Source organism: Capra hircus, chromosome 20 (assembly GCF_001704415.2).
Source record: "Capra hircus breed San Clemente chromosome 20, ASM170441v1, whole genome shotgun sequence".
Taxonomy (NCBI): Eukaryota; Metazoa; Chordata; class Mammalia; order Artiodactyla; family Bovidae; genus Capra; species Capra hircus.
Window position 1 is genome coordinate 1,972,200 of NC_030827.1, and position 22,626 is coordinate 1,994,825.

The 22,626-nt window shown below is 46.0% G+C and overlaps 1 protein-coding gene across 1 annotated transcript in view; it reads left to right on the plus strand.

Moving 5' to 3' along the window:
* Positions 1-22,626, plus strand: part of DOCK2 (dedicator of cytokinesis 2) — a 462,975-nt gene that overhangs the window by 356,849 nt on the left and 83,500 nt on the right. Inside the window, exon 30 of the mRNA XM_018065716.1 lies at positions 12,429-12,507. Coding sequence (XP_017921205.1) covers positions 12,429-12,507 — 79 coding nt within the window. The remainder of the gene's footprint in view (positions 1-12,428; positions 12,508-22,626) is intronic.

A 22,626-nucleotide genomic window follows, 5' to 3' on the forward strand; every position in this document is an offset into this window, starting at 1 on the left:
CCCCTCCTGAGCTGCCAGCAGTCGTCCCAGAGGAAACACATGGAAGTGCTTTGAAGGAACGTTCCTATCTGAAATCCCAGCTAGCCACAGACTTTAGTCTTTTGAGGGGAGACAGGACCCTAGAGGCAATACGATAGTCCTTGTATCTTTAAACCTGCAAAATTAGAATATAGTTTTCTAAGGGACCTAGCGTTTCCCAGGTGGCACAGTGGTGCAGATCCTGCCTGCCAGTTCAGGAGATGGAGGAGACTCAGGTTCATTTCCTGGGTTGGGAAGATCGCCTGGAGAAGGAAATGGCAACCCACTCCAGACTTCTTGCCTAGAGAATCCCGTGGACAGAGGAATCTGGTGGGCTACACCCCATAGGGTCCCAAAGAATCAGATACGACTGAGCACCACATATACTTGTAGATAACACCATTCAGGGTGCTTGTCGCATTTTTTGGTGATCCAGGTGAAGAGATAGACTAATCAAGTAATCTCATAAACAATGTAAAATTATGGCAGGGTTATATAAGAGAGGTGCTTTATTAAGAGAACTATAAGATGTGGTCTAGATCTGTGCTCTGAGAGATGAAAAGCAAGTGTTGGGGTGGGAGCTGGGAGAAGAGTGTGCCAGGCCAACCAGAGCATGCCGAGCCAAGCAGAGCACGTGCAAATATCCTGGACTGGGCAACTGAGCAGAAAGGCAGGCAAGGGAACCTAAGAAACTGGAGTCGTCTACTAAATAGAAACAATTGCATCTCTGAAGGAAATTCCTACATTTGAGATTAGGTTTGGCACATGTACACTATGATGTGTAAAACAGCTAGTGCTAACCTGCTATAAAGCCCAGGAAACTCAGCTCAGTGCTATGTGATGAGCTAGAGGGATATCATGGGGGGAGGGGTGAGAGGGAGGGCAAAGAGGGAGAGGATATATGTCTATATATATCTGATTTACTTCATTGCACAACAGGACATTATAAAGCAATTATCAGTTCAGTTCAGTCGCTCAGTCATGTCCGACTCTTCGTGACCCCATAGACCACAGCATACCAGGACTCCCTGTCCATCACCAACTCCCGGAGCCTACTCAAACTCATCTCCATTGAGTCGGTGATGCCATCCAGCCATCTCATCCTCTGTCGTCCCCTTCTCCTCCTGCCTTCAATCTTTCCCAGCATCAGGGTCTTTTCAGATGAGTCAGCTCTTCGCATCAGGTGGCCAAAGTATTGGAGTTTCAGCTTCAACATCAGTCCTTCCAGTGAACACCCAGGACTGATCTCCTTTAGGATAGACTGGTTGGATCTCCTTGCAGTCCAAGGGACTCTCAAGAGTTTTCTCCAACAGTTCAAAAGCATCAATTCTTCAGTGCTCAGCTTTCTTTATAGTCCAACACATCCATACATGACCACTGGAAAAACCATAGCCTTGATGAGACGGACCTTTGTTGGCAAAGTGATAAAGCAATTATACTCCAATAAAATAAATTAAAAAATAAGTTGAATTCAGAAATACAGCCTGGGTTTCAGACTTAGTTCTGCCACCTTATCTTTCCTGGGAAGTCATTTAACCTCTTGGCTTCTCAGTTTTCTGATCTGCAAAATGGGGATAATTATAATATCCATTTCATGGTGTGTGTGTGTGTGGGTGTGTGTGTGTGTGAGGACAGACTAGTTATTCCTCAGATCACTGCTGGTACCTGGGAAGAATTCAGGCAGTGGGAGCATTGCCATCCCCAGGTGCAGACAGCAAATGTAGCCTTGGACTGGAGAAGCACGTGCCTGGTGTCAACCAGGAAAGAGGACTGTTTTTCTCTTGCAGGCACATAGCTCAGCTTGTAGATTTCCTTCATCTCCTAACTATGGTGATCCCTTCCATTTATGGAGCACTTGAAATTTTTTCAGTTTTTGCATTTTGTTTGGTGTTACAATAGCTAACATGTATCACACACCTAGACTGTATACCTAGATGTATCACGCTCCCATTGTAAATACTTCAGATGTATTAACTCATTTAATCATTGCAACAACTTTATGATATGATAAAATGTTGTAACCCACATTTTATACGTGAGAAAACTGAAACACAGCATACATGTTGTTAGCATGGTAGTACTTAGTGTGGTGTTACTAGCGAAAACCAGCAAAACCAGGCAATGAGTCTGTGGTTTTTTTTTCCCTTTGCTTACTTCTTTATTGTATTTTTGTACATTATGCAAATATGATATCACATCTACAAGAGACTTGGAAAATACAGAACAAACTTATGTTTAGTTATATTACATATTACAGTTATTTTTAAGTAAATTGAGACTTTTAGTTGGAGTTTTAATATCAAACTCTCAAAACTGAATAGAATGAATATAGAGATAAGTGGAAAGATTTAGTAGACCTGAAATACTGTTGTTGTTTTTTTAAAAAAAAAGGAAATTAACATGTGATACAGTACTATTAGCTAAGGTACAGATTTAGTTCAAATTTCACAAAATTTTATGTTAGTGTCCATTATTTATTTTAACACCTTATTCAAAACACCATATTGTATTTAACTGCATTGAGTAGCTTCAGGTGCTTGCAACAAATTCTGGTAAATTCTCTTTTCATTTTTATTGTATTACAAATATTTTCTAATTTTCCTTGTTGTGGCTTCTTAAATACAGCAATCATTTACAAGTGGACATTTAATTTCCAAATACGTGAGTTTTTAAAGTATTTTTAATATTAATTTCTTATTTTAATATTAATGTCTCATTTAAGAGCCCATGTTCTTAGTCTCTACTGCTTTATCCTGTGAAATAGGCTTGTGTTATGAAGTGCATTGTAAGGATGTGCAAACTGCTTATTTATTGGCTCAAACAACTTAAAGAGGCCCAAAGAGGTGACTTGCCCAAGGTCATGCAGCTGCTTAGTGGAGGATTTCAACATAAACTGGACAAGTGGAACATACACCAGGGTGTGACCCAGATCAGCATTTCCCAGAATGTAGCTGTTTCTCCTCTGAGAATACGCAGCCTAAGCTCTGTCCACTGATGTGGCCAAAGCACACTCCGTATGTTGGTTGCCCTGTATGTTAGTGTCTTCCTCCCTGCCTCCTTCCTTCCTTCTTCCCCCGCCCTCCTCCCTTCCTCCCTTCCTTTCTCCTTTGCTTCCCTCCTTTCTTCCCTATGAAAATGAAAGTGCCAGTCGCTCAGTCGCATCCGACTCTCGGCCACCCCATGGACTGTAGCCCGCCGGGCTCTTCTGTCCATGGAGTTCACCAGGCAAGAATACTGGAGAGGGTTGCCGTGCCCTTCTCCAGGGGCTCTTCCCCACCCAGGGACCAACCCCAGGTCTCCTGCGTTGCAGGAAGATTCTGTCATCTGAGCCACCAGGGAAGCCACCTCCTTTCCTCTTCCCTATTACTCATATATTTCTCATGGTTTCCTGCTGCTCTGATTTCCCTGTTGTTGCTTATTATGTATGTGTGTATTAGTCATCTATGATTTATCTGCCTGTCGGAGGAGGGAATGGAGTTTCCAGATCTAGATGTCTCCTCCACCGTGTACTGCTTGCGTATGCAGACGGAGGGACATGTCTACTGCAAGAAATACCTCCTGTGAGAGCACAGTGCAACGTTCAGTCAGATCTGATGTGTGTGGCATGGTTAATTTTTAAATGATCAAGTTCTTTGCAACATTGTAAATGAACAAAATATGCCTAGGAACCCCTTTCCCCCTCCTCTATCTGCACTTTGATCTGGAAATGCAACTTTTGGGGTGGGGGTGAGGGGTGGTGGTTGGGGATTCAGACAGATCCTTGAAGCTTCTCTAAATGGAGTCCATCAACACAAACATACTGAGTGTCCTGGGTATCAGAGTCTAGCGGGTAGACAGGCCCATCCATGCCATGGTGCCAGAAGGCAGGGTGCTTACTGTCTTGTTGGTGAGGCAGTAAGTATGCCCATGGAAGTATGACCAAATGCTGCAGCCGCTATGGTGAGTTCAGAGCACAGGGAGGGCCCAGAGAAGTCAGGATTTACGACTTCCCAGGTTCAAATCCTGCCTCCACCATTTAATAGTTCCATCACCTCAGGTAAAGTTACTTAATCACTCTGGACTCTGTGTTTCTCACTGTAAAATGGGATAATAATAAGACCTATCACAAAGGATTTTTGTGAGGACCAAAATGAAATAATATGTATAGAGTAGTTAGAATAGTGTTTGGCATATAACAAGCATTTCACAAATGTTAGCTGTTATTTTAGCTCTCACATCCCTATGATCTGGGAATATCCACAGTATTTCACAAAAGAGACACACCTGTACTGGATTTCATCTGCGTTACCAGTGACATATTTTGAGATCTCATATCATCTCTGGCACACACGAGGCACACAGTAGGGTCATAGTTCAGTTCAGTTCAGTCACTCAGTCGTGTCCAACTCTTTGCGACCCCATGAATCGCAGCAGGCCAGGCCTCCCTGTCCATCACCAACTCTCAGAGTTCACTCAGACTCAGTCCATCGAGTCGGTGATGCCATCCAGCCATCTCATCCTGGGTCGTCCCCTTCTCCTCCTGCCCCCAATCCCTCCCAGCATCAGAGTCTTTTCCAATGAGTCAGCTCTTCATAGTAGCTGGCCCTAAAAAGCTGAACGGAGAAGTTCTTGGTGTGTGTGGGGCTACTTCTGTCAGTTTGCTAACAATCACTGACACCCACTCCCCCTTTCTCCCGCCATCATTAATTTTTGCCACCTACTTCCTTTTTGTAGGTCCTACCCACTCCAAAACCTGTCACCCAGAAGGAGGCTTCTCCATGGGTTTTTTTAGCCAGCACAGCACATCTAATCCTGACACTCACCTGGGCCACCGGGTTCCAGTCCCAGGAGACTGCTGCCCCCCTAACTAGAGTCCAGAATTCAGAGAGGGGCACATGGAGTGGGCCATGCCCTGACCGTGAGCTGGGATCCTCCGATGCCCTCTAACTTCTCAGTTCTATGATGCCCAGGACACTCATATATCTGCAATATATTTGTGTTGATTCAGTCCATTTAGAGAAGCTTTAGGGATGTGTCTAAATCCCCAACCCCCACCCCTCACCCCCACCCTAAATGTTAAATTCCTAGATCGAAGTGTAGACGGAGGAGGGGAAAGAGGTTCCTGGGCACATTTTTTTCTTGTACAATATTGCGAAGAACTTGTGTGTTGTGTGGGAAGCCACATAAAGGCTCGGGGGAAAGGGCTTTCTCAGTGCTACTAGGAGAAGAAGGACCCCCTTTTCCTGGCCAGTTCTTTTATCTCTGTCTTCAAATTTTGACCAGTAGAATCAATTCCGTCCCATGAACCGTGGCACCAAGGGGAATGCGAGTCAGGGAGGCCCTCTCAGCTGTGGGCTTTCTCACTGGAAAGGGCGTGTCCACCTCCAGTTGCCTCTTTTATTCACATCGTACAACTAGTGTGCGCGGGCTGATTGTCACATTGGAGTTTCTCATCCCCAGGTGCTCCTGCCTCCGAGCTACAGGGTGGCTGGGCAGCTCAGGATAATGCCCACAGTACAACTGGCGCTTACTGAGGACCCTTAGGCCCCGAGGCCCTGGGCCCCCAGCTTCATGCACTGCGTCTCATTTCCTCTTCACACGCGGCTCATCACACAGAGGGGAAGCAACCCTCTCAGGACCACAGCCTGGAAGAGCAGGAGGGTGGGAATGTGCCCCCAGGCAGGCTTGCTCAGCTCCTGCAGGCGTCTGCACGCGCCTTCCGTTACTGCATCCCGTCCAAGGACTAATGCACGCGGTGCATGGGTTTATTTAGGAGATGAGACCCACCGGGACTCGCGGTTGTCTCCAGGATTGAGGATTTGTTCTGATACATGGAGGGAGGGAGGAAGCTGGGAACCTGGGCCAGCAGCTACGGAGAGGCTCCGTGTGGAGCAGTTTTCAGCATACCAGCCTGGAGTTTGGCTCACTTTCTGCTAGCTTCTTCCTACCCGCAGCAGCTGCCGTCTCTTATATATGGCTTCTGCTGTCTCACAGAGTCATCTGTTCATGGCTTCCACTCAGGCCAGGGTCTGTTGCATTCTCCCTGTTTGCTCTGCTTTTGAAATGCCTAAAAGGATTTGATCTACTACTGTCCAAGCTAGGGTGCCCTCACTAGATCACCCATGGGCTTCTAGCCAGCCTGTGGAAGACTTGCCTGAGTCGTGTTGGTTCTGGGCCCATTCAGCTATGGGCAGAGCAGCAGGATGATGGGGACTAAGTGGGAAGGTATTCCCTTGTGGGCACGAGGAGGGGCATGCCCAGTGCTGAGAGGCCATGCAGGCTGGCCTTCAAGGGAGCCAGAATATCTGTATAGCTAACTGCAGATACTTTGAAGAAAGGCAAGCCGAGATTGGGTGGACTCCAGTGCCTACTGGCTATGTGAATATGGGGAAAGTTTTGATATTTCCGGGGCTGAGTTTCCTCTTCTGTTAAATGGGTGCCACCATGACACCTACTTCAGTTTGCAGGATTAAATGAAACAATGTCTGTAGAGAACTTGGCACAGGATATACACATGAAAACTATAATTCCCGCATCATTGTCATTATTAATGAGGTGAGCTCGCAGCTTGAATTAAACAGAATTACAGATGTTTCCTGGTGGACCAAATAGCAGGGTGGTTATTTACTGAGGTTCTGAAGGCAGCTTCATTTGCTCAGTCGTGTTCAACTCTTTGCGACCCCATGGACTGCAGCATGCCAGGCCTCTCAGTCCATCACCAGCTCCTAGAGTTTACCCAAACTCATGTCCATTGAGTTGGTGATGCCCTCCAATCATCCCATCCTCTGTCATTCCCTTTTCCTCCCGCCTTCAATTTTTCCCAGCATCAGGGTCTTTTCAAATGAGTCAGTTCTTCACATCAAGTGGCCAACATATTGGAGTTTCAGTTTCAACATCAGTCCTTCCAATGAATATTCAGGACTGATTTCTTTTAGGATGGACTGGTTGGATCTCCTTGCAGTCCAAGGGACTCTCAAGAGTCTTCTCCAACATCACAGTTCAGAAGCATCAGTTCTTCAGTGCTCAGCTTTCTTTATAGTCCAACTCTCACATCCATACTGTAAAAACCATACTGTAAAAACCATAGCCTTGGCTAGATGGACCTTTGTTGGCAAAGTAATGTCTCTGCCGTCTAGGTTGGTTGTAGCTTTTCTTCCAAGGAATAAGCACCTTGATTTCATGGCTGCAGTCACCATCTGCAGTGATTTTGGAGCCCCCCAAAAATAAAGGCTCTCACTGTTTCCACCGTTTCCCCATCTATTTGCTGTGAAGTGATGGGACCAGATGCCATGATCTCAGTTTTCTGAATGTTGAGCTGTAAGCCAGCTTTTTCACTCTCCTCTTTTACTTTCATCAAGAGGCTCTTTAGTTCCTCTTCTCTTTCTGCCGTAAGGGTGGTGTCATCTGCATATCTGAGGTTATTGATATTTCTTCTGACAATCTTGATTCCAGCTTGTGTTTCTTCCAGCCCAGCGTTTCTCATAATGTGCTCTGCATATAAGTTAAATAACCAGGGTGCCAATATACAGCCTTGACACACTCCTTTCCCTACTTGGAACCAGTCTGTTGTTCCATGTCCAGTTCTAACAGTTGCTTCCTGACCTGCATACAGATTTCTCAAGAGGAAGGTCTGGCATTCCCATCTCTTTAAGAACTTTCCACAGTTTGTGGTGATCCACACAGTCAAAGGCTTTGGCATAGTCAATAAAGCAGATAGATGTTTTTCTAGAACTCTTTTGCTTTTTCAATAATCCAGCAGATGTTGGCAATTTGATCTCTGTTCCTCTGCCTTTTCTAAATCCATCTTGAACATCTGGAAGGTCACGATTCACATGCTGTTGAAGCCTGGCTTGGAGAATTTTGAGTTTAATTTTATTAGTGTGTGAGATGAGTGCAATTTTGCAGTAGTTTGAGCATTTTTTGGCATTGCCTTTCTTTGGGATTGGAATGAAAACTGACCTTTTCCTGTGGCCACTGCTGAGTTTTCCAAATTTGCCGGCATATTGAGTGCAGCACTTTCACAGCATCATCTTTTAGGATTTGAAATAGCTCAGCTGAAATTCTATCGCCTCCACTAGCTTTGTTCATAGTGATGCTTCCTAAGGCCCACTTGACTTTATATTCCAGGATGTCTGACTCTAGGTAAGTGATCACACCATCGTGATTATCTGGGTCGTGAAGATCTTTTTTGTACAGTTCTTCTATGTTTTCTTGCCACCTCTTCTTAATCTCTTCTGCTTCTGTTAGGTCCATACCATTTCTGTCCTTTATTGTGCCCATCTTTGCATGAAATGTTCCTTTGGTATCTCTAATTTTCTTAAAGAGATCTCTATTCTTTCTCATTCTATTGTTTTCTTCTATTTCTTTGCACTGATCATTGAGGAAGACTTTTTATCTCTCCTCGCTATTCTTTGGAACTCTGCATTCAGATGGGTATATCTTTCCTTTTCTCCTTTGCTTTTCGCTTCTCTTCTTTTCACAGCTATTTGTAAGGCCTCCTCAGACAACCATTTGCTTTTTTGCATTTCTTTTCTTGGGGATGGTCTTGATCCCTGTCTCCTGTACAATGTCACAAACCTCTGCCCATAGTTCATCAGGCATTCTATCAGATCTAATCCCTTGAATCTGTTTCTTACTTCCACTGTATAAATCATAAGGGATTTGATTTAGGCCATACCTGAATGGTCTAGTGGTTTTCCCTACTTTCTTCAATTTCAGTCTGAATTTGGCAATAAAGAGTTCATGATCTGAGCCACAGTCAGCTCCTGGTCTTGTTTTTGCTGACTGTATAGAGCTTCTCCATCTTTGGCTGCAAAGAATATAATCAATCTGATTTTGGTGTTGACCATCTGGTGATGTCCATGTATAGAGTCTTTTCTTGTGTTGTTGGAAGAGGGTGTTTGCTATGACCAGTGCGTTCTCTTGGCAAAACTGTATTAGCCTTTACCGTACATTTGTTTAAATCCTACTTTTACATGTATTAGCTGGCTTCTTGGGAAAGTTGACTAAATTCACGTCTCTAAAATGAAAATGATTATCTAACTCAGAGAGCTAATGTGAGAATTAAAAATGAAAAAAAAAAAACACACAGAAAGTAATCCATGCCGAGTACTTAGCACAGAGCCTGATGCTTGTTGATATTTGATTATGAATTTTTGTTTGCAGCAATTCAAGTTCATTTTTTAAAGTAACTGAAAGAGCTGAGTGTGTTTTCATTACAACCCACTTCAACAAATTAATGCTTAGGCTTTAAGCACAATTTTTTTTTTTTTTTAGAAAATATAAAAGACATGCTTTTCCAAACCCATATATTGCAAATCAAAGTCAAGTGATATTCTGATTTCCAAAGGATGGCTGCAGAAGAATCCAGAGAGAGGGAGGAGCCTTGGTTTACTGTCTTTCAGCCCCTATCTGCCACTAATCCCTACCATCTGCATAGGGGGCTAATTAATTCCTCGTTATTGGACTGGCCTTTGCGAGGCAGAGACAGATTTAGGTTGACAATCAAAATAATAACTGTTACTGAAACTACTAGTTTATTGCTGCTGCAAATGTGTAAAACCCCTCATTTTGGTATCATATTAGACAGTCTGAGATGTTTATGCATAATATGACAGCCACTCAATGCCTTTCCATCTGGGGAATCAGATACTAATCTTTAAGGAGAAAACATAAGTGTTTTTGCAAAGGCATACTAGCAAATGACAGAATAACAAAACTGAAGAGACCTCACTTTGGGCAGCCTGATGGGGTGGAGGATTCTGCGGGATTTTTATTTCCTGTCTTTACACAGTCCTGCTGGCTGCAGCTTGTCCTCTGACTGTCCATTCTGCTGTCAGAGGTCCCTGCCAGTAGAAGAATGAAGTTATCCAGAGGGTCTGGGTGGCCATAGCTACCATATTGCTTCTGTCACCCTGTGGCAGGCGCTCTGCTCAGCACTGACGATACATTTGCCTTTATGCCCTGTAGAAACCCTGTGAAAGGGGTTACAGTGCTGCTGTTTTGCAAGCAAGGACACTTAAATGTCAAGCATGATATTAACATGTCCCAAATCCACACTGCTGAGAAGTACCAAAGCTAGAAAACACATCCAATTTTGTGTGTGTGTACGTGTGTGTACAAATCTTGTGATCCTGATACCAGGATGCATTACCGTCTTTGTTCAGTGAACATTTAGTGTTCAATGAACACCCGGCCCAGCTTCCTTACAAGCAATGCCTGATGTAACAGAAGCAATGCCTGATGTGGCTATAGTTGCCTTTCCCACACTCACGGCCCACCCAAAATATATCTGCTGCTTAGATGGACATTTCCTGTGCATCCTGAGAGCTTCCGTCTTCCTTCATTCCCTGGGCTTTTTCTGGCTATAGGAGATTGCTCAGCCCACCTGCAGGGCAGACAAGCAATGCTAGGGACATAAAGTCTCTAGGAGCAACTTTCAACCAGTGATGGACTGGCATTAATGGGGAAACAGCCCAGGATACTTCTCATGTTCCAGTATGTTCAATACAGTCTCTCAGAAGCGCCCAAGGAGAACTGAGTCCCAGTTAGTACACAAAGCAATAACCTCCTAATAAACACTTTTCTTTTTCTGGCTTCCCATGGGTAGCCAAATAGACATTTCCTCTGGACCAGCCACTCAGTAGAGAAATTACTGACTGTCTACTATTAATCAAAAATTATAGACTATGATACAGGTAAGGTCTGGACCCTGCCTCTTAGATTTTGCAAACACATGCACCATGGGACTTGGCCACAGTGAGGCATGTAGCAGTCAGAAGGTAGCTGCAAAATCCAGGAGAGAAAGGATGGTGGCTTGCTTCAGTGGGCAGTGGGTGATGAGAAGTAATTGAATTTAGATGTTTTTTGAAAGTGATGCTGAGAGGTTTTGCTTACAGGTCAAGTGTAGATGTGAGAGAGAGGGAAGTTACGGATGCTGAGTCCTCCCCACACCTTGAGCAACTGGAAGAATGGAGTTGTTATTAACGTAGATGGGAAGATGACAGAAAGAGGCAGGTAATAGGAGCTGAGCTTTTGACATGCATGTTTGAAATGCCTATTAGCCATCCAAGTGAGAGCACAGAGCTGAGAGCTGGAATGTAAGTTGGAGCTCAGGAGAAAGGCCAGGGATGAAGATGTCACATTTGGGAGTCAGAGGCATGTAGGTTGGAGTTGAGATTATGGAGTGGTTCTCTGACTTCAAGGCAAGTACAGTGGAGGAGACAGTCATTATTGAGTCACAGTGGAAATAGAAATAACTTCTCGTAGACGGTGATCAAGTCTGGGAAAGGCAGTTGCCCTGACTGTCTTTGGAGTCCTGAAAGATGCAGCCGACCATGTCCTAAAGCATTTAGAAGGAGGTGGCATTCTACACAAAAGAACACAGCTGTCCATTCAGAAAGCCACTTAAAGCATAGATTGGCCATGAGAGATGATCTTAGCAAAGAAGGTGGGGACAGTCATGGAGGACAGTCACTGTCAAAAGAAAGGTCTTGGACTTATCCGTGGGTCTTGGGGAACCACTGAAGTGGGTGATCAACAGGATTGGGGATATTCCACAGGCAAGGCATTCTGGAGACTGAAAGGGCAAGAGTTAAAGGCTGCAAGGGCAGTCAGTAGTGGGGAAGGAGAGGAAGAGATGGATGGCAAGACATTCAAGAAGAAACACAATTTGACAACAGGTACAAAAATGTTCAATAAGCATAAGATTTGATCAGCATTACCACTTCCAAGAGAAGGGCCGAGAAGAGGTATATATGGGAGATGCAAGGCATACATAAGAGAGTGGCCACTGAAACACTGTTTACAAGAGGCAATGCTGAGAAGCAACATAAAGGTCCGTCAGTAAAAGACTGATGAAAGAAACTGTGACGCAGCCATACGATAGAATGTTCTTCAGTGATTAAAAGGAATGATATGTATCTGAATTCATTGGCATGAAAGGAACACACAGTTTATTGTCAAGTAAAAGAGGCTGTGAAACAGAGTTTATCATTTAACCCCATTTATCAAAATGCTATCTTTAAAATATGGTTTGTGTATATATGTCTAGGGAGACCCTTGAAATTCCGTTCATCAAAATGTCAAGCATGGTTTTCCCTAGATGATAGGATGGCTGGTGTGTTGTTTGTTTATTTATTTTATTTGGAGGGAGGCAATTTTTCTTCCTATCTTTCTGGATGACATGAATTTTCTGCCACAAGCTTGTAACAGTGTGAACAAAAGACAATATACATTTTCTAAAGGAAGCCAGACAGGGCCAGGTAAACGCGGCCCCAGGTCCGCAGTGTGAGCAGGTGCTAATGTGGGTCGGCCGGCCTCTTCCTTCAGCCTCCGGGGCGCCCCCTGAGGGCCCTTCAGGCTGAAGCACAGGGGAGGGACATCTAGGGCAGCGTGCTCAGATGGCCTGCTGACCTTCTCCCCTCTTCCAGGGTCTTCCTGAGAGCTATCAACAAGTTTGCAGAAACCATGAACCAGAAATTCCTGGAAAACACGAACTTTGAGTTCCAGGTGAGTATAAGGCACTGGGCATGCCTTGGACTGTCCTGGCAGGGCTGTTCCAGTGACCTGGCTGGTGGCACATCAGACACATCCCGAAACACATGGGAGCTATGCCTGCGCCTCACGGGGTCTCCACAGAGTGCTGCGGGTTTGGGGAGGGAAGGAAGTACTTAGCGTTTGGAGCCCAGTCCTTGATTAAATAGTCATCAACTGAGGAGCATATGCAAATGTGACTGTGTAATGTATCATGCTAAAGAAGAGACTTGCATTCATTCACTGTGAGAGTGGGTGCTACCTTTTAAAAATTTATCACTTTTTTTTAAATTTTTTTATTCACCAGTACCTAGAACAGCAGCCATTCTTAGATATTGAAAGATGAAACTCTGTGACTTTCTGATACGTCCAGAAATCACTTTTAGCATGCAGACAAGACCTGGGCCCTCTGCGAGCTCCAGAGGCCCTGGGCAGACAGGGCGTCACATTTGCTCATGGCCGGCAAGAAGAACCAGCTCCTCAAAGCCTTGTGGACAGGGCCGGATGCTGTTTCTGGCTTGAGGTGTGAGAGAGAAGACCCTTAAAAGGGAATTTCCCCCTCCAGGGAAGCCCCCGATCCCCAGGATCTCTTCAAGCACAAGCTTAGGGAATAGCCAGCAAATTGGAGCAACGGCTTTTTCTGCCAGCTCGTCTTGGGTGTTCAGTTCCTGTCTGGGCTCTGACCCACCAAGCAACCTCAGGCAAGGCCTGGACTGCATCCGTGTCTCAGCGGACTCTTCTGTAAAATGCTCACAACACCTCCCCTTGCTACTTTGAAGGGGTTTTTCCAGAATGGAAACGTGTGCTTGCTTGGGAAATTCACCTGTTAGGAAGGTCCCAGCAGTTCCTGATCCAACACTCCTCCTCCAGGAGGCCTCCCTACCTGGTCCTCTCTGAAGGTCCCCACAGCCCCGGGGTCAGTGCACATTGCCCCTTAGCGTCTGTAGTCTCTTCACAGTGCTGGGCGCTGCCTTTCTCATTTGCCTACATGCCCATTCTCTGTCTTTCCTCTGGTAGAAAGTCAGTTTGGGAGTATGAAGCCACAAAGACTCTATGCTCTGTGTCTGGCACAAGTAGCACTCCCTGGGGAGGTGAATATTCCCTGAATATTCATTAGAAGGACTGATGCTAAAGCTGAAGCTCCAGTACTTTGGCCACCTGATGCAAAGCGCCAACTCATTGGAGAAATCTCTGATGCTGGGAAAGATTGAAGGCAGGAGGAGAAGGGGACGACAGGGGATGAGATGGTTGGATGGCATCACTGACTCAATGGGCATGAGTTTGCGCAGGCTCCAAGAGATAGTAAAGGACAGGGAAGCCGTGCTGCAGGCGTGCTGCAGTCCCATGGGGTCACCAAAAGTTGGACACAGCTGAATGACTGAATGACAACAACTTGGGGAGGTGACCCTTGGGCTGAGGTTTGTGAGATCCACTCTGCTAGCAGCACCAGCCTATAAATACTCAATAAATATTATCTTTGAATAACATTATCCTCATAGCTCAGTCAGTAAAGAATCTGCCTGCAATTCAGGAGACCTGGGTTCGATCCCTGGGTCAGGAAGATTCCCTGGAGAAGGAAATGGCAACCCACTCCAGTATTCTTGCCAAGAGAATCCCATGGACAGAGGAGCCTGGCACGCTACAGTTCACGGGATCTCAAGAGTCAGGCTTCCCTGGTGGTGCAGAGCTTAAAGCGTCTGCCTGCAATGTGGGAGACCTGGGTTCGATCCCTGGGTCGGGAAGATTCCCTGGAGAAGGAAGTGGCAACCCACTCCAGTATTCTTGCCTGGAGAATCCCATGGACGGAGGAGCTTGGGGGGCTACAGTCCACAGGTCGCAGAGTCGGACACAACTGAGCGACTTCAGTTTCAGTTTCAGTTTCAAGAGTTGGACACGACTTAGCAGTGAAACCACCACCACATTATCTTTGAATACGATTCTCTCCCACTACCTTGTATTTAAATCAGGCAACTGAACTAGAATGATAATGATGAAAAGAACAGCTGCCATTTTCTGACAGTGTTGTACACGCAGGATCTCACACTTTCTGCCTTATCTTTCTCAGTCCTTCCAACTGCCCTGCAAGGTAGTCACCATGGCTATGATTTTCTCTGCTGGAGGAATGTGGGCACTGAGACTCCCAGGCGATGAGCGGACAGATGAGCCTGAAGTCACACAGCATGTCAGAGCAGAGGTGGCCTGAACACACAGCAGTGGCTGGCACCGGAGCCTGCAGATCACTGCGGCCACAGGCTAGAGTTGGAGCTTCACCCCCACACTGGGTTGATTGCTTGGCAGGGCTGGGTGAGAGGTATAAATCTTTGACATGGAAACAAAACATGTCACTTCGGCTGTTTGAATCCGGAGAAGTGTTTGATCCCCTTCCAAGTGTGGCCCAGAAGCCTGCAGGCTCCAGTTACGAGCATGTGATCCAGGAAGTTGATAAGGCCATAGCTTTTTTGAAGGGGCAGCTTGGAACAGCACCCCTGGGGGCCAGCGGCACGGCTGCGTTTGTGCCGTAAAACCGCTGGCTGGTCTGTTCGCCTCTTACCATGGGCGTTGGCAATGGCAGCCCCAGCCTGGGTTCCTGACTCTGGCCTCCTCCATGGTCTTAAGGGGATATTTTCCAAGAGAAGCTCAGATTCATGCCATTCTCTCAGGTTTATCCAATTTTCCTGAAAGGAAGTCTGCATCTAAAAGTTGCCCAGAGAAGTGGGGGCTTCATACGTGGAAGGTTTGAGGTTAGGAGCTCTGTGACTTCAGGCAAATTACTGAATCTCTCTGTGCTTCACTGTCCTCCACATCAAATGATGGCACCGATAGTAGCTATGTTATTGGGTTGTGGAGAGGATTGAGAGAAGTAATCCACGGGAAATACCTAGAACCGTGCCAGGGACGTGGTGGCTGTTTAAGAAGTATCAGCTCATTACAGTTACAGTAGTTATCATTTCGATGGTGACCGTGGCGATGGCGATGGTGCTCCTAGACAGGCCAGGCCTGGGAACCCCTGTGTCAGTCCTCCGCAAACAGGACCGTAGGGAGGCCCCTTTCTGGACACCGCAACACTGCCTAGGACTGTCGCACCGACGAGATTTGTAAACTGGAAAGTGGCCAACATTACAAAGTGAAATAAGTCTCTTTTCCGAATGAGACTTCCATAGATATTTACTGGGAAGCACTCAAGAAGAGGACCACTCTTCAACCTTACCTTTTTCTACGTCACCCCACTCATGTGAGAATGGATTTGTTCTCTGTACCCTGCTGGAACACGCCTTGTTTCCTTCTTATGGTTTCATTAATTATGCATTTAATATCAACAGGAACAGCATCCATCACTAAGTGCTGCTGGCCTGGGCAGCTGCTGTCCAGAGGAGGGGCAAGTACAAAGAGATTATCCTGAGTATCTTTTCTGGAACTGTGGTTGTATGATTCAAAGGGCAAAAAGGCAGGAAGCTCTGTGGGTGCTATTCTGTAGGTGATGAGACCCGGAAATTACACAAATGACATTTCTTGCTTGGAGCTAAAAAAATTTGCATTCCCAGGCCTATTCAAGATACTGGGCCTTGACATTCACATCTCTTTGCCTGGTCAAGGAAGACCAAGAGAAGATTTCCAGTTTAACTCAGTGAGAATTTTTGTTTAAGAGCAGTTTTCATGAGTCTAGACTATTACTTTGAGAAATTCAGAAGCAAAGCAGAACATTGCTCTGCCCTCAAGGACCTTGGAGTCTCAATAGCAGACTATAAATCCATCTTCTAGCATCTAAGCTTTTGAAGAAGATGACTAACTTTTGTTGGGCGTTGATGTAGGGCATTTTGACCCTTCTCACACCCTGTTAGGTTGGGAAATATCCATTTTCCTGGTGAGTAAACTGAACTTCCGAGAAGTGATTGATTTTCCTATTAAAGGTCATCTAGCTATTAAGTGGGGCTGCTGGAATTCACCCCCAGGCCTGTCTTTTCACTATTCTGTACTGTCTCTCAGAAATAGGGTGCCTAACAGACAGCTCTGTGTAGCTCTAGAAACACTGTCGGTTCATATTAGCTTTTCCTGGGCCTGGGGTAGAGATCTTGACAGTGATTGGCTGTGGAGTTAGCCTCTAGATGTTAAAAACTCTGATTGGCCCAGAAATCAGTGGACCAGATGTGCTCTGTGGCTCCAGGTAAATTTTTCCATCTTAGGCAAGTATCTGCTTGCTACTAAGACCATTCTCTCCACTTGGGGAGCTCTGATTGGCTCTGCCTTCATTAATTCCAGCCTTAGTCTTGAGGCAGCTCTGGATTAGCTGGGCAGCAGATATCTTGGGGTCATTTTTGAACCTATACTGGAGACCCTGTGAAATGAAAACCTGCCAGCATATCCCCAGCTACTGTGGATGGCTGAGGGCAGGCTTGGTCTCTATAATGGGCAGGGTGACCCGAGATGGCAAAAAATGAGAGAAGGAGCATGTGCAGCACTCACGGAAGCCCTGCAGAGGCCCAGAGCACACCCCACTGGGAGGTCACGGCAGGACACCTCTTCCAGGCAGGAGCGTGGTCACGTGCTTGGTGACAGCGTCTGTGGCCCTGCCTGCTTCGCTTGAGGGCCACAGACAACCTCTGGTTGATGCTCCCAACCTGAATCTGTAATTGGAAACTTTCACTCCCAAAATTAATGGCATCTTCAGAATGGCCATGGCACCTGAGTCTTTCCGCCACAGGGGAGGGTACAGTGACTGCATTTTAGCAACCCTGGGTATTGGGCCTTTATTTTTTAAATTAAGAATTTGAGGTAAATAATAATTCAAGGCCACTGACGAAGAATCTTATAGGATCAAAGATTATTGATGTCTCTGCTGTAAAGATATCTGACAAACCAGTAGATGAACATCAACCAGCAAAAAAGGCTAATGGGATATTAGGAAAGAACAAGAAAAGCAGTTTCAGCAGAAGAGCAGAGTAGCTCGAGCCTAGACCTTCTGGGGACACATACACTTGGATTCAAATGCCAGCTTCACCATTTTGTAACTGCGGAACCTTGGGCCAGTTCTTCAACCTCTCTGGGCCTCAATCGCCTGCTCTCTTAAAAACTGGGAGAACCATGATACAAATAGCCTAGTTTCTGGGGAGGACTTAACAAGGACACAGGCATAGGCTTATTAGTGAATGCATTCAATAAATATTTCCTAAACGTATGCTGAGTTAGACATGATCTTAGTCACTGGATGTACAACAGAAGATAAAGAGATGAAGTTCTTGCTTGCATGATGCTTATATCTGGTAGAGGAGACCGAATAAATGATTGGGTTAGCCAAAAGTTTCGTTCAGGCTTTTCTGTACCATGGTAAACCCGAACGAACTTTTTGGCCAGCCCAATACTTCAGCGTAAGATAGGTCCTGAGTCCTGTGAACAGACTGAAATGAGGGTCAATCTGCTTTAGTCCAAGCGAGCTGGGAAGACTTCTCCAGGAAGTGATTTGTGAACTGAGATCACAAAACTGGGTGGTAGTTTGCATGCTTGCTAAGTCACTTCAGTCGTGTCTTATCCTATGCAGCCCTATGGGCTGTAGTCCAGCAGGGTCCTTGTCCAAGGGATTCTCCAGGCAGGGATTCTGGAGTGGGTTGCCATGCCCTCCTCCAGGGGATCTTCCCAACCCAGGGATCAGACCCGTGTCTCTTACATCTCCTGCATCGGCAGTCAGGTTCTTTAGCTCTAGCACCGTCTGGGATGGCCCCCTTTAGATACTGTCGAAAGAGAGAGTTAGGGGAGTTTGCCCATGACAAGGGAGCTGGTAACTGGATTGGAATTCTGGAAGGCAACCTGATAGTATCTATGAAAACAAACAACAAAGACAACAAACAATAACAAAATCTGCGTAGACCCTGGGCCGCCGTGGTTCCACCTCTAGGAACAGGTACTACGAAAGTCTCTCATGCATAAAGATGTATAAACAAGGATGCTGATTACAGCACGGATGCTAAAGAAGAAACAAGCTGGAGTCCAGCTAAATGTCTGTAAATAGGAAACTGGTTAAAACTGAAGCGCATTCTTCAGGCAGCGGACCGTGCAGCATGAAAGAGAATGAGGCAGACCCGCACACGCTCATGTGGGGACATCTGCAAGTAACACTGAGAGAGAGCAGCAAGGTAGAGCCGTCTAGTGAAAAGCGACGTCCACACATATGTTTGTTTATACACAAAGATTTTTGGAAGGATAGCCGGTAAATTGTTAACAATATTTTCTTCTGGGGAATTAGACTAGGGTCCAAGGTAGGATGGAAAATAACTTTTACTATTTAACCTTTCAACCCTTTAATTTTTTTACTATGTGCATACTACATTTATAATTTTTGAGAGTTAATTAAAATAGCTGGGTTCTAATTACACCCAATAGCAGTATGACTGGGTGGCTGTTTAATTTATCTGGATCTCACTGTTTACATCTGTGAATAGAATTAGATCAGATGACCTGTAAATTTATCCCAGCTTTAACCTTCTGTTGTCCTGTGGTTTCAAAATATGAAATTCCCAATCAGAAATCACCTTACTTCTTCCCCAGGGAAAAGGAACCTGTGCGTTTTGCCAAAGATTCTGTGGCTTCTCTGAGCCAGCCAGCAAGGCTCTTAATAAAATGCCACCAGGCAGCTTGGGGCAGGGAGGAAAGAAAAACCTGAAATCTTCTGAAACAACTGGAAAATCTCTCTAACAAAATGGAGATCAATAAATAAGTATTTTCTGGAGCACTGTATTCAAGCCATTGTGCAGAGTTTGGCGTTAAGGATGCAAGTGGAAGGCAGCACCCTTGGTACTGGTGGACCGTACAGAGGAGCCAGCCCCGTGGCCAGCATCCACGTTCCATCGACGGCGTGCTGGTGGAGGTCTCGAAGCACATCCTATTTCATCCAGCACTTGTAACAACTTTTTTATGGTAGTTACCCTGATTTTTTCCATTTTATAAGTAAGAAAAATGAGGCTCAGAAAGGTCCAGTAACTAGCCAACAACAGCTCAGCCAGTAAGAGAGACTGGTGTTCGTCGCCTAGTCTGGGAGGCACTGATGCACATGCTCTGAACCACTGGACCGTCGCGCCACGGGAAGTGAGTGGAACACAAGTTTTCATGCGGAACAGTGAATGAATCCATTTCTTTGGTTGCGCCTACTCACACTGCTCAAATCTGGAAGGGCTGAGCAGGCCCGATGAGTTCTGCCTTCTGGGAAGGCCTGGTGAAGGCGGTGGGTCTTGAGCTGGGCTTTGATGAAAGGACGAGACTTGGCTGCTGCAGGTGTGAGAACCACCACGAACAGAGCCATGGGGACCAAGATGCTCGTGTTGTTTCTGTGAGTCTGAATAGATCAGTTCCTCCCCGTCCCTGGGACAGGCAGTTTGCTGTGGGAGAAAACACTGGAAACTGCCTGGAATGCCAGATTAGTCCATTTGGCTCTGACTCTTCAGGAGCAAGAGTCAGGAAGGTGCAGGGAGGAGGTGGCACGAGGGTCCAGCTGTGTCTAGTTGCTGCCGCTGCTCACTCCCAGGCCCTCCGTGGAGCTGCTGGCCAGAGCAGCCCCCCTCAGTCCCAGGGTCAGCCCCACGGAGCCTCACGGGCAGAACTGGAGGGGGGCTGTGCGTGAAGCGCTCAGTGTTCCCATTACTGCTTTTTTTCTTTTGAATTTCTTATTTTGTATTGAGGTGAGGCTGATTAACAATGTTATGATAGTTTCAGATGAACAGTGAAGGGACTCAGCTGTACATAGACATGTATCCAGGCTTCCCTGGTGGGTCAGCGGTAAAGAATCTGCCTGCAGTGCAGGAGCTACAGGAGTCATGGGTTCGATCCCTGGGTCGGGAAGATCCCTGGAGGAGGGCACGGCAACCCACTCCAGTGTTCTTGCCTGGAGAATCTCATGGACAGAGGGCCCTGGCGGACTACAGTGCATAGGGTATGGCTGTAGTGAGAGTGTGCACACCCACATACATGTATCCCTTCTCCCCCAAACCTCCCTCCCACCCAGGCTGGAGGGCATACTTTCTGATCTACTGAGAAAAAGAAGCACTGGACCTATGGTCTTGTGATTCACAAACATCTTCAAGGAGGGAAGTCAAAAGAAAGTCAAGTGCAATCCTAAGTGTGTATCCAAGAGAACCAAAAACATATGCCCACAAAAACTCATATGTAAATGTTCATCGCAGCATTATCCATAAAGGGCAAAGCTTAAGCTTAAGTGAAATTGCTCAGTCATGTCCAACTCCTTGTGACCCTACAGACTGTAGCCCGCCGGGCTCCTCTGTCCATGGGATTCTCTAGGCAAGAATACTGCAGTGGGCTGCCATTTCCTTCTCCAGAGGATCTTCCCAACCCAGGGATCAAACCTAGGTTCCCCGCATTGCAGGTGGATTCTTTACCAGCTGAGCCACAAGGGAAGCCCAAGAATACTGGAGTAGGTAGCTGATCCCTTCCCCAACAGATCTTCCTGACCCCAGGAATCAGACTGGGGTCTCCTGCAATGCAGGCGGATTCTTTACCAATTGAGCTATCAGGGAAGCCCAAGAATATTTAATTTTCCTCCTGTAATTTTTTTTCAGTTTTGGAGTGAAGCTAAGTAAAAGTGGCTCAGATGTGTCTGACTCTTTGCAACCCCATGGGCCATATAGTCCATGGAATTCTCCAGGGCAGAATACTGGAGTGGGTAGCCTTTCCCTTCTCCAGAGGATCTTCCCAACCCAGGGATTGAATCCAGGCCCCCCGCATTGCAGGCGAATTCCTTACCAGCTGAGCCACAAAGGAAACCCAAGAATACTGGAGTGGGTAGCCTATCCTTTCTCCAGGGGGTCTTCCCGACCCAGGAATTGAACCAGGGTCTCCTGCATTGCACACGGATTCTTTACCACCTGAGCTATCAGGGAAGCCCTAAAAGCCAGAAGGTAAAAACAAACCAAATGTCTGTATTGGACAAACAAACTGTAGTTTATCTGTATATACCGACACCCAGGACAGCATCCAGCAATAAACATAAATGAGGAACTGAGGCTGTGACAGTGTGGACGAGCCTGGAAAACGTTATGCTCAGTGGAAGGGGCCAGACGTGGAGAGTCACACAGCTCGTGACCCCACTTCTCTGAAATGGCAGGAGCAGATCCACGGCGACTGAAGTAGCTTCGTGGTTGCCAGGGGCTGAGGGGCATGGGTCAGTGGCAGCGACTGCTAATGGGTGGAAGGTGTCTTTGGGGGACGATGAAGATGTTCTAAAATTAAATAGTAGTGATGATTTACTACTAGTAAATAGTAGTAAATCTGCTAGTGAGTATGGTAAAACCCACTGAATGGAATACTTTTAAAAGTTAATGTTATGATATGTGAATTATATCTCAACTTTAAGGAAAAAAGAAAATCAGGAATAGGGTGACGTAAAACATTCTTGAGGGACTAAGTCAGGTGGGATAGAGGTAGAACTTAGTGAGAAGTTTCACTAGATTTGACATGTTTGGCTGTTCTCCAACATGTTAGGTGTGAGATTTCTGGAATTTTTCTCAAAAGCAATGCTAATTCAGCTCGCTTTGTTACATATCTGTTTCCTGTGGTATCCTGATTACTCTTTTGAAATCCCCTAAATTCAGGAATTTCTCACCCTAAGAAATAACCCATTCCATGTCCTGTGGCCAGGTTTTCCCTTGCCTCGGCTCGTAGCCTCATATCTTGGTCTTAAACAGGACGAGATGTGAGCTCTGGGCTTGAGCAAACAAAGCAACACGTTGTCAGAACTTGCAAGTCATAGGGCCCCCAGGAGGAAGGGCAGCTGCTGTGCCTGACACACCCTGACCTTCACTGTGTTTGGAAGTGAGGTTACTATGGAAACAGAAGAGCTTGAGATCTGATTCTCAGAGTGATGGGCCACCTTTGGAAGACTTTGAGGAAGGGAGGGATAGGATCTGGTCCTTCTGGGCTCTGTGTGCTGAGTTGATTTTATGGGGGCCACAAGCCAGGAGGTCACTTCACTGCACCCCGGAAAGACTTGGTCTTTTGGACTGTGAGAAATAAAGTTTCAGGTAAAAGAAGGAAAGCTATTCCCTCAACAGAGTATAAGCTGCGCGAGGGCAGGAACTGCTGTCTGCGTAACCACTG